We start from the raw sequence: 12,774 nt of genomic DNA, 5'->3' as shown, positions 1-12,774 counted from the left end.
GAGAGTAAAGGCATGACTGGGAACACATCACTCAACAGTGACTACTCGCCTAGTTGTGCTTGCGGGGAGGGGGGGGGGGGGTTGAGCTGCTTCTCTTTGGTCCCGCCTCTCAACTGTCAACAACTGTATTGTTGCTACCATGTTATAAACAATGGGAGCTAGGAGATTATTGCCTGCCTGTGCAATCAGCTGGGTAGCTCTGTGGTGAAATCAGCACGGTAGTTGTGGTTTAATTTTGCCCTGAGGGCCGAGTTTATTGTGCAGCGCTGCTCATCATTTAAGCGGGCATTCCGTCATAGCAGCATGTACAACACCCCCCCCAACTGGAAGAAAACTCACTGGGTTGTTTATCCTGTCACTTGTACGCAGACATAGCTAGGACCTGCGTAACTGTCTCAAGTGAACAGCTTATCAAACAAGAAGATTAACATTTGTCAACCCTTAAACCTTTAAAGCACGGTAGTTGATTAAATTTTAGTATAGAATTGCTTGATGTCTGGGCAGATGTGAGCGTAGTACAGGTGAGCCTCTCTTCCCAGGTCCACCCAGACTGTGTGGCAAGTCATCATCGTGTAAGCACTTCACCTCAGCTGATCATCTGATTCGACAACATCTGCTCGAGCAAACCAAACCACCTGTTTAGGCAACATCTGTTCCAGCTAACTGCCTGCCTCAATAAATCTACCCAGCTGATTGCCTATGTAAAGCCTTCCTGCTTCTCATCTGCAACTGCGGGAACTATCACCACTCCAGTACGTGTTCAGAACCTGACCATCCACACCAGTGTCAAGTTGGACGACTCTTCAAGATGCTATTAAGACCAAGGAGCCAGAGTATCAGCCAACTTTTAACAAGCAATCAAGAAACCTTGTATCTCTTTGTGTTTGACTCACCTGAAGGGTGTCATGCAACAGGCAAAATGATCTATACTGTTCAGACTTTAACTTGGTCTTACATTCAAAATCTATAAGGATGAGACTTTTTTACAGTGTTCGATTTCGTATCAAATAATTTATTGACGAGAGTCGCTATTTAGTCAGTTGCATAGGATTGCGTAGCAAGGCGGAGAGGAAGGGAAACAAAGGCGAGAGGTTTCACTAAGCTCTACATAAACTTACACTGTTGTTGTTGTTGTTTTAGATTCAGCTACTCAGAACAAAACGTTCCAAGTAGCACAGGCTATGGTGAGCCCGTAGTGGACTTACCTGGCACAGGAGCGGGGCTATGGTGAGCCCGTAGTGGACTTACCTGGCACAGGAGCGGGGCTGTGGTGAGCCCGTAGTGGACTTACCTGGCACAGGAGCGGGGCTGTGGTGAGCCCGTAGTGGACTTACCTGGCACAGGAGCGGGGCTATGGTGAGCCCGTAGTGGACTTACCTGGCACAGGAGCGGGGCTATGGTGAGCCCGTAGTGGACTTACCTGGCACAGGAGCGGGGCTGTGGTGAGCCCGTAGTGGACTTACCTGGCACAGGAGCGGGGCTGTGGTGAGCCCGTAGTGGACTTACCTGGCACAGGAGCGGGGCTGTGGTGAGCCCGTAGTGGACTTACCTGGCACAGGAGCGGGGTTGTGGTGAGCCCGTAGTGGACTTACCTGGCACAGGAGCGGGGTTGTGGTGAGCCCGTAGTGGACTTACCTGGCACAGGAGCGGGGTTGTGGTGAGCCCGTAGTGGACTTACCTGGCACAGGAGCGGGGTTGTGGTGAGCCCGTAGTGGACTTACCTGGCACAGGAGCGGGGCTGTGGTGAGCCCGTAATGGACTTGCCTGGCACAGGAGTGGGACTGTAAGTGGCTAAAATGCGAATTTACACACTATTCCATCAAAACAAATGGAAAATGACATTTATGGTAAATAAGTAAGAAGAGTCTCGCCGATTAGCTCACAGGTTCAACCGAGTCCACCATTGAACTCGACTGAGTGGTTCCTACACACAACCTTGATCAATTGACACTTAACAAGGCTGTCTCCTGGTGACTCAGCAACATAGACATGGTCAACTGGGGGGGGGGAGGGGGGTTAAGCACAAGTATCCGAGGTGGATAATGGTCTGCACAATAATAAAATGCAGAGTCCGGTAGCACATTCTCTCTGCAACCCGTCCTAACAGAACGTCTCATTTTGACGAATACTCTACAGATTTCCGACATTTAGGAAGTGTATTTCCTACACTTTCCTACATTTAGGAAAACTTACAACTATCTTGACTATCTTTAAGGGAACACAGAACACTATTAAACTGCCATAGAATAAATTTCAAGGGAAGACTTACTGTACAGGAATCACTATAAAAACCATTGAAACGTTTGTCACCATTGTAACATTTGCCACAGTTACCTTTGTATGTATTGGTGTGCGATCACCAAGTGTAAAGTTTACAACAATCACTGCCGCTATCACAGCCTGAATAACACTTCAGGCTGTAATAATTGTAAATTACATCACCCCAGAAACTTGGCAGAGTCCGCTTTTGCAGCTGAAATGCTTAACCAGAAACAGGAGGACGGGGGAGGAATGATTGAAAGATATTTCAAAGAATATATCTATAATTCTTACAGCACTGGATGGACGACAAGGATTACTCAAGAATAATTTTAACGCCTCTGCCACTTCTCCTGAATTTGGGGTAATTAAGCTAACTGATAGTACCCAAAATGGCCACCGAGCGCTGTTGGGAATTGGGTTAAAGGTCAGACTACTTCCAATTTTTGTGTACAGTCAATTTGGCCGAGTGGTAACTTCAAGTGTAAATATGATAAGAGCCCAATAGACTCAGAATCCTGTACATCAGTTAATTAGCAGTTGAGAGGTGGTACCAAGGAGCCAGAGCTCAATCCCTGCAAGTATGAGTACACACACACACACACACACACACACACACACACACACACACACACACACACACACACACACACACACACACAGAATAACGTCACACAAGAGAATAACGTCTGCGGCATATGCGAGGCTGGCTAACATCAGAACGGCGTTCAGGAACCTGTGTAAGGAATCATTCAGAATCTTGTACACCACATATGTAAGACCAATCCTGGAGTATGCGGCCCCAGCATGGAGCCCGTACCTTGTCAAGCACAAGACGAAGCTGGAAAAAGTCCAAAGGTATGCTACTAGACTAGTCCCAGAACTAAGAGGCACGAGTTATGAGGAAAGGCTGCGGGAAATGCACCTTACGACACTGGAAGACAGAAGAGTAAGGGGGGACATGATCACAACCTACAAAATCCTCAGGGGAGACCGGGTAAACAAGGATGAACTATTCAACACTGGAGGGACGCGAACAAGGGGACACAGGTGGAAGCTGAGCACCCAAATGAGCCACAGAGACATTAGAAAGAACTTTTTCAGTGTCAGAGCAGTTAGTAAATGGAATGCATTAGGAAGTGATGTGGTGGAAGCTGACTCCATACACAGTTTCAAATGTAGATATGATAGAACCCAGTAGGCTCAGGAATCTGTACATCAGTTGATTGACAGTTGAGAGGCGTGACCAAAGAGTCAGAGCTCAACCTCCGCAAACACAACTAGGTGAGTACAACTAGGGGAACTAGGTGAGTACACACACACACACACACACACACACACACACACACACACACACACACACACACACACACACACACACACACACACACACACATACACACACACACAGCAAATGTAAAGTTATGGAAATGGGACTAGGAGATAGGAGACCAAAGGGACAGTACACAATGAAGGGGAACAACCTACCTGTGACGACGCGCGAAAGAGACCTGGGTGTGGACGTAACACCTAATCTATCTCCTGAGGCACATATAAATAGGATAAAGACAGCAGCGTACTCTACACTGGCAAAAGTTAGAACATCATTCAGAAACCTAAGTAAGGAGGCATTTAGGGCGCTTTACACTGCCTACGAGAGGCCAGTTTTAGAGTATGCCGCCTCATCATGGAGTCCCCATCTGAAGAAGCATATAATGAAACTGGAAAAGGTTCCAAGGTTTGCAACGAGACTCGTCCCAGAGCTACGAGGGATGGGGTATGAGGAGCGCCTGAGGGAACTGTGCCTTACGACACTAGAAAGAAGAAAGGAGAGGGGGGACTTGATAGGAACGTATAAAATACTCAGAGGGATTGACAGAGTGGACATAGACGAAATGTTCACACGGAATAGTAACAGAACGAGGGGACATGGATGGAAGCTTGAAACTCAGATGAGTCAGAGATGTTAGGAAGTTTTCTTTTAGCGTGAGAGTAGTGGGAAAATGGATTGCACTTCAGGAACAGGTTGTGGAAGCAAATACTATTCATAATTTTAAAACCAAGTATGATAGGTAAATGGGACAGGAGTCATTGCTGTAAACAACCGATGCTCGAAAGGCGGGATCCAAGAGTCAATGCTCGATCCTGCAGATACAACTAGGTGAGTACACACACACACACCAAGATAAAGAGCAGTTATCTGTGGGCTCTCCAGGAGGCGGGGCTTCACCACATTAATGACCACTCATAAATCACTAGAATCTCTTCCTCAGGCTCCAGCTGCTCTGCGCAGTCCTAGCAACACACGTAGCTGCTCTGCGCAGTCCTAGCAACACACGTAGATGCTCTGCGCAGTCCTAGCAACACACGTAGCTGCTCTGCGCAGTCCTAGCAACACACGTAGCTGCTCTGCGCAGTCCTAGCAACACACGTAGCTGCTCTGCGCAGTCCTAGTAACACACGCAGCTACTCTGCACAGTCCTAGCAACACACGTATCTGCTTTGTGCAATCCTAGCAACACACGTAGATGCTCTGCGCAGTCCTAGCAACACACGTAGCTGCTCTGCGCAGTCCTAGCAACACACGTAGCTGCTCTGCGCAGTCCTAGCAACACACGTAGTTCCTCTGCGCAGTCCTAGCAACACACGTAGCTGCTCTGCACAGTCCTAGCAGCACACGTAGCTGTTCTGCGCAGTCCTAGCAACACACGTAGATGCTCTGCACAGTCCTAGCAACACAGTAGCTGCTCTGCACAGTCCTAGCAACACAGTAGCTGCTCTGCACAGTCCTAGCAACACACGTAGCTGCTCTGCGCAGTCCTAGCAACACACGTAGCTGCTATGCACAGTCCTAGCAACACACGTAGCTGCTCTGCACAGTCCTAGCAACACGTAGCTGCTCTGCACAGTCCTAGCAACACGTAGCTGCTCTGCACAGTCCTAGCAACACGTAGCTGCTCTGCACAGTCCTAGCAACACGTAGCTGCTCTGCACAGTCCTAGCAACACACGTAGCTGCTCTGCACAGTCCTAGCAACGCACGTAGCTGCTCTGCACAGTCCTAGCAACACACGTAGCTGCTATGCGCAGTCCTAGCAACACACGTAGCTCCTCTGCACAGTCCTAGCAACACGTAGCTGCTCTGCACAGTCCTAGCAACACACGTAGCTGCTCTGCACAGTCCTAGCAACACACGTAGCTGCTATGCACAGTCCTAGCAACACACGTAGCTGCTCTGCACAGTCCTAGCAACACACGTAGCTGCTATGCACAGTCCTAGCAACACACGTAGCTCCTCTGCACAGTCCTAGCAACACATAGTTGCTCGTTTCACTAGTGAAGATTAACAGCAGAAGTTTATAAGTAAGGAAAACTATTATTCTGGGGTCTCACATCAGCTAAACTGAAGTAGTTTCCCTTAAATAGGTGGTTGTTATAAGGAAAAGAAATGGAAGTTGTTATATCTTAAGGTAACAACACTAATGTTGTTTGTTGTACAATAAGGACAACAACAGTAGTTTATTGTATCACAGGTCAGAAAAACTTGAGCAATTTGTTCGTCATAAGCTTACATCGTAGTAGTAGTTTGTGGTTGTACAGATTTACAACCAAGTTGGTTGTTGTGTCATAATCTCACAGGCCGAGATTAGTTTGTTGCCATAAGTCATTAGCTCACAATATGGGGACTACCCGCCAAGCACACACCGAAACCACGACGTTGGTACAACGTTCGAACAAGTTTTAACATCTAGCCAGTTATAACAACCAATATAGCAAGATGTAACAACGTTCTAATACGTCATAAACACGTTAAGCCAAGTTGTAACAACTTTATTACAAGTTGAAACAAGCGGAAAATAGAGACAGTTTCGGTTTGTGTTTCCGGGGTAGATTGTTGTCATAAGCTCACAGTAAGGGGACTTGATTGTTGTCTTAAGCTCACAGTAAGGGGACTAGATTGTTGTCATAAGCTCACAGTAAGGGGACTAGATTGTTGTCATAAGCTCACAGTAAGGGGACTTGATTGTTGTCATAATCTCACAGTAAGGGGACTAGATAGTTGTCATGAGCTCACAGTAAGGGGACTAGATTGTTGTCATGAGCTCACAGTAAGGGGACTAGATAGTTGTCATGAGCTCACAGTAAGGGGACTAGATTGTTGTCATGAGCTCACAGTAAGGGGACTAGATAGTTGTCATGAGCTCACAGTAAGGGGACTAGATAGTTGTCATGAGCTCACAGTAAGGGGGACTAGATTGTTGTCATAAGCTCACAGTAAGGGGACTTGATTGTTGTCATAATCTCACAGTAAGGGGACTAGATAGTTGTCATAAGCTCACAGTAAGGGGACTTGATTGTTGTCATAATCTCACAGTAAGGGGACTAGATAGTTGTCATGAGCTCACAGTAAGGGGACTAGATAGTTGTCATGAGCTCACAGTAAGGGGACTAGATAGTTGTCATGAGCTCACAGTAAGGGGACTAGATTGTTGTCATAAGCTCACAGTAAGGGGACTTGATTGTTGTCATAAGCTCACAGTAAGGGGACTTGATAGTTGTCATGAGCTCACAGTAAGGGGACTAGATTGTTGTCATAAGCTCACAGTAAGGGGACTTGATTGTTGTCATAAGCTCACAGTAAGGGGACTTGATTGTTGTCATAATCTCACAGTAAGGGGACTAGATAGTTGTCATGAGCTCACAGTAAGGGGACTAGATTGTTGTCATGAGCTCACAGTAAGGGGACTAGATTGTTGTCATGAGCTCACAGTAAGGGGACTTGATTGTTGTCTTAAGCTCACAGTAAGGGGACTAGATTGTTGTCATAAGCTCACAGTAAGGGGACTAGATTGTTGTCATGAGCTCACAGTAAGGGGACTAGATTGTTGTCATGAGCTCACAGTAAGGGGACTTGATTGTTGTCTTAAGCTCACAGTAAGGGGACTAGATTGTTGTCATAAGCTCACAGTAAGGGGACTAGATTGATGTCATAAGTTCACAGTAAGGGGACTAGATTGTTGTCATAAGCTCACAGTAAGGGGACTTGATTGTTGTCATAAGCTCACAGTAAGGGGACTAGATTGTTGTCATAAGCTCACAGTAAGGGACTAGATTGTTGTCATAAGCTCACAGTAAGGGACTTGATTGTTGTCATAAACTCACAGTAAGGGACTAGACTGATGTCATAAACTCACAGCATGGGATATCACACAGTTTCCCTTTGTGATATCCTGATAATACTTTGACTTCTATATCAGCAACACAGCTAGTGTTGCACTCTGTTGTATCCTGATAATACTCAATAAATGTTGTGTAACACATAGCTGACGCTGGTGTCATTTCCTCTGCATTTGTATTCTTATTATTAGTAAACCCATTCGCCAGAGATTAATTGAAATTATCGGCAATATAAAACACTCCCCTTGATTATACAACAGGTAAAGGACTAATGTTTCCAGCTTAAGCCGAGACTTTATGACAGTTATATGCTCACATATTACACAATGTAATATGTGAGCATATATGTGTGTTGTGTAACACATATATGTTAACCAGTTATAACACAAATGTGACACAAATATTGACCAAAGTGGGAAGGGGGAACTTGATCACCAGTACGTTCAGATGTGGTATGATGGACAACTTCATCAACGGTACGTCTAGATTGGTGGATGGGGCAACCTGAGCCACAGTACGTCTCGTGATGGGGGAGGGGGGGGATTGGTAGGATAAAATGAGCCACAGTACATCATGAGGGGGGGGGGAGGGAATGGATAGGATAACATGAGTCACAGAATGTCTCGTGATGGGGGGGGGGGGGGGTAATGGGTAGGATAACATTAGCTACAGAACGTCTCGTGGGGGAGATGGGTAGGATAACATGAGCCACAGAACGTCTCGTGGTGGAGATGGGTAGGAAAACATGGGCCACAGAACGTCTTGTGAGGGAGATGGGTAGGATAACATGAGCCACAGAACGTCTCGTGGGGGAGATGGGTAGGATAACATGAGCCACAGAACGTCTCGTGGGGGAGATGGGTAGGATAACATGAGCCACAGAACGTCTCGTGGGGGAGATGGGTAGGATAACATGAGCCACAGAACGTCTCGTGGGGGAGATGGGTAGGATAACATGAGCCACAGAACGTCTCGTGGGGGAGATGGGTAGGATAACATGAGCCACAGAACGTCTCGTAGGGTAGATGGGTAGGATAACATGAGCCACAGAACGTCTCGTGGGGGAGATGGGTACTATAATATGAGCCACAGAACGTCTCGTGGGGGAGATGGGTAGGATAACATGAGCCACAGTACGTAACAAGGAGTTAAGAGAGGATCAATCGTAGTTGGAAGAAAGCTGGAGGGAGCGTAAAGATGTGAAGCCCACCTGTACACGAAACAAGTTCCTTTCTGTTACAGCTGCAGTCTGAAAGTTTCATAATAAAAATATAATAACACTCACAGGCATTTAACACCGCAGCTGCAGACAGGAACCTTTCCTCTTCATTGCTGTTTAAAATCCCATGTTTGGCCGTATAATCTAATGCATTTTCTTTTGTACACTCTCTTGTCAAGGAGAGCAAATATATTATGTGATATTTATGAGAGTCTTTGTTTTATTTAATCATTTACTTTATTCTATACTATGAGAGTAAGGCGTTGTAAAGGTAGGAAGTAATCAACATCTTCACAAAATGCAGGTATTCCAAGGCAGTGGCTCTCGTCTCTGCTGGAGTCACTGGTTACATTGTCTCGGGGTTTCCAAATTTCTGCAGCAGAGATAATGTCCCGGGCACTGCCAGGTAACCCCTTTCACCCCAACAACGGAATCTACAGTGTTTGCTGCAGAACTGTTATAGTATTTATACCATATCACGGAGAATGTCTGTCCATGCTTGGAGGCCAGACACATGTGGTAAGTCTCATTAAAATTTTCAGGATTAATGGCAATTTTATCGGGAGTGTCACAGATGAGTCTGTGTCAGCCCAGTAACCCCCCTTAAGTGGAAACCGACCCCAATGCCCCACCTTTACGAGGTCTGTGGATGTAAAATGTTCTGCCCCCCAGGTCCAAAACATTACTTGAAATTTTAGTAAATTCAGATACCGACTTTGAAAACATATTCTGATGACAAATTTCCATTCAGGGCCATTTAAGGTCCCTTAATTATGAATTAAGGGACATTCTAGTTAAAGTGACGGAGAAAATTATTACGAAATCTTTTTTACAGTGAAGGGGGAAACAGGCATTGCGTGTGTGTGAGCAGGGAGGGTGGAGATGGGGAGGGTGTCTAAGTGCTGTGAGGAGGCGGGGAAAGTGTTTGGGGAGGGGGATAATGAATGTGTGTGTTTGGGGGTTGGATATCAAGAGAGTTGGGGGGTGGGGGATAAATGGGAAGTGTGTGTGTTGGAAGATGTTGAAGCGTGTGTTTGGTAGACCTGTGTACTGTATTGATCCATGCACAATGCCCATCTAATATTGCAATAAAAACAAACACAAAACTTACTTATTTTGTACGAGTATATATGATTGAATTCTGTTTCATGATAATTACACATTTCTTAGTTTTGCTTTAAAAACTGGTTGAGGGGTGAAGAGCTTATAATCACATTTGGAAGGTCGTTCCACAAATTGGGACCCTTAATTTACTTTTAAATTCCCCTCCTTTCGCTGAGACACACACTCGGAATATCAAACAGATACTTGTGTCTCGTGGAGTACCCATCGGTTCTATTACAACCCTCTAGGAAGCGTTTCAGGCCAGGATTAGTGTTAAGAGCTTTATAGATATGGAATGTGCCAATGGGGTTATGGGATAAGGAAGAGGTGAAGAGGAAGAAATACCCCCACGACGTGCAGTCAACCCCCCCCCCCCCCTCCCCCCCATCAACTGCATACATACAATGATTTTCAGGCGATAAACGAACGAAAGTGAATAATTAACACTTCCAATTACAACCATGAATGCGCGATCAGGCTATTAACTTGAAATTAGGGGATTAAACCTATGGTATTTGGGGTGATATATATACCTTACCTTTTGATAGTTCCGATGATCAACGACCCTGCGGCCCAGTCTCTGACCAGGCCTCCTGGTTGGAGCTCTGGTCAACCGTACTCTGGGACACGGCTGCTCACAACCTGGCCTATGAATCACAGCCTGGTTGATCAGGCACATCAGATGCATGAAAACTCAAACCTAAAAATTAACAATGACAGAGTAGTATTCAAGTTCTGTGAGAGACATACATGACACCTGTGTCCCACACCCGGCCAGGGACACCAGGTCTGACACCAGGCAAGGGACACATAGGTCTTGTGAATTGAGGGACACCTGTATCTGACACCAGACACGGGACATCACAGCAGACACGGGACATCACAGCAGACACGGGACATCACAGCAGACACGGGACATCACAGCAGACACGGGACATCACAGCAGACACGGGACATCACAGCAGACATGGAACATCCTAACAGGCAAGGGACTTCCCCGAGAGAGGTTTTTTCTGGAGGGAAAGTTGAGAAGACTGGTTTCCCACCACCATAACCAACCCTGGTGGTGGCTAAGGCTCCCTACCACCACCCACCACCACCATAACCAACCCTGGTGGTGGCTAAGGCTCCCTACCACCACCCACCACCATAACCATCCCTGGTGGTGGCTAAGGCTCCCTACCACCACCTACCACCATAACCATCCCTGGTGGTGGCTAAGGCTCCCTACCACCACCCACCATAACCATCCCTGGTGGTGGCTAAGGCTCCCTACCACCACCTACCACCATAACCATCCCTGGTGGTGGCTAAGGCTCCCTACCACCACCCACCATAACCATCCCTGGTGGTGGCTAAGGCTCCCTACCACCACCCACCACCACCATAACCAACCCTGGTGGTGGCTAAGGCTCCCTACCACCACCCACCACCATAACCATCCCTGGTGGTGGCTAAGGCTCCCTACCACCACCTACCACCATAACCATCCCTGGTGGTGGCTAAGGCTCCCTACCACCACCCACCATAACCATCCCTGGTGGTGGCTAAGGCTCCCTACCACCACCTACCACCATAACCATCCCTGGTGGTGGCTAAGGCTCCCTACCACCACCCACCATAACCATCCCTGGTGGTGGCTAAGGCTCCCTACGACCACCTACCACCATAACCATCCCTGGTGGTGGCTAAGGCTCCCTACCACCACCCACCATAACCATCCCTGGTGGTGGCTAAGGCTCCCTACCACCACCTACCACCACCACCATAACCAACCCTTCTCACCTGTACTTGTGTCTCGTCACAGGAACTGGCGTTACGAGCAGGAGCTGGACAGTCTGCTGTGGAAGATTGACTACAAAGACATTAAAATCAACGAATGGACGCCCAACAACATCCCGGCACCCAACAAATTGTCCAGGGTAGGTAGTAATTGTCCAAGGTTAGGTAGAAATTGTCCAGGGTTAGGTAGAAATTGTCCAGGGTTAGGTAGAAATTGTCCAGGGTTAGGTAGTAATTGTCCAGGGTAGGTAGTAATTGTCCAGGGTTAGGTAGAAATTGTCCAGGGTAGGTAGAAATTGTCCAGGGTAGGTAGTAACTGTCCAGGGTAGGTAGTAATTGTCCAGGGTTAGGTAGAAATTGTCCAGGGTTAGGTAGAAATTGTCCAGGGTAGGTAGTAATTGTCCAGGGTAGGTAGTAATTGTCCAGGGTTTGGTAGAAATTGTCCAGGGTAGATAGAAATTGTCCAGGGCAGGTAGTAATTGTCCAGGGTTAGGTAGAAATTGTCCAGGGTAGGTAGTAACTGTCCAGGGTAGGTAGTAATTGTCCAGGGTTAGGTAGAAATTGCCCAGGGTAGGTAGTAATTGTCCAGGGTAGGTAGTAATTGTCCAGGGTTTGGTAGAAATTGTCCAGGGTAGATAGAAATTGTCCAGGGCAGGTAGTAATTGTCCAGGGTTAGGTAGAAATTGTCCAGGGTAGGTAGTAACTGTCCAGGGTAGGTATTAACTGTCCAGAGTAGGTAGTAATTGTCCAGAGTAGGTAGTAATTGTCCAGGGTAGGTAGTAACTGTCCAGGGTTAGGTAGAAATTCTCCAAGTTAGATAAAAATTGTCCAGGGTTAGGTAGAAATTGTCCAGGGTAGGCAGTAACTGTACAGGATAGGTAGTAATTGTCCAGGGTAAGTAGTAATTGTCCAGGGTTAGGTAGAAATGGTCCAGGGTTAGGTAGTAATTGTCCAGGGATAGGTAGAAATGGTCCAGGGTAGACAGAAATTGTCCAGGGTAGGTTGAAATTATTTGAGTGAATTAGAAACGATCAAGCACAGCTAACAGTGCTTCCATTCATATCACTGATTTGAAAATTTCCCATTGAAGTATTATGTTAGTTTAAATGTTCCACACTTTAAAGAAGTGTGGAACATGGAGGGTGTTGTAACAACACTGTGGAGGGTGTTGTAGCAACACTGTGGAACACGGAGGGTGTTGTAACAACACTGTGGAACGTGGAGGGTGTTGTA

At 46.7% G+C, this 12,774-nt stretch overlaps 1 protein-coding gene across 3 annotated transcripts in view; it reads left to right on the top strand.

The window, feature by feature from the left end:
- Window positions 1–12,774, top strand: part of LOC123765885 (guanylate cyclase 32E) — a 350,346-nt gene that overhangs the window by 277,049 nt on the left and 60,523 nt on the right. For all 3 annotated transcript variants that reach the window (XM_069299969.1, XM_069299974.1, XM_069299977.1), the window contains one exon: window positions 11,567–11,681. In XM_069299969.1, the coding sequence (XP_069156070.1) occupies window positions 11,567–11,681 (115 nt within the window). The remainder of the gene's footprint in view (window positions 1–11,566; window positions 11,682–12,774) is intronic.

The sequence above is a fragment of the Procambarus clarkii genome, chromosome 5 (assembly GCF_040958095.1).
Source record: "Procambarus clarkii isolate CNS0578487 chromosome 5, FALCON_Pclarkii_2.0, whole genome shotgun sequence".
In the NCBI taxonomy this organism is placed as follows: Eukaryota; Metazoa; Arthropoda; class Malacostraca; order Decapoda; family Cambaridae; genus Procambarus; species Procambarus clarkii.
Note: the sequence above shows the minus strand (reverse complement) of the source record. Positions and strands in the feature narration are given on the sequence as shown.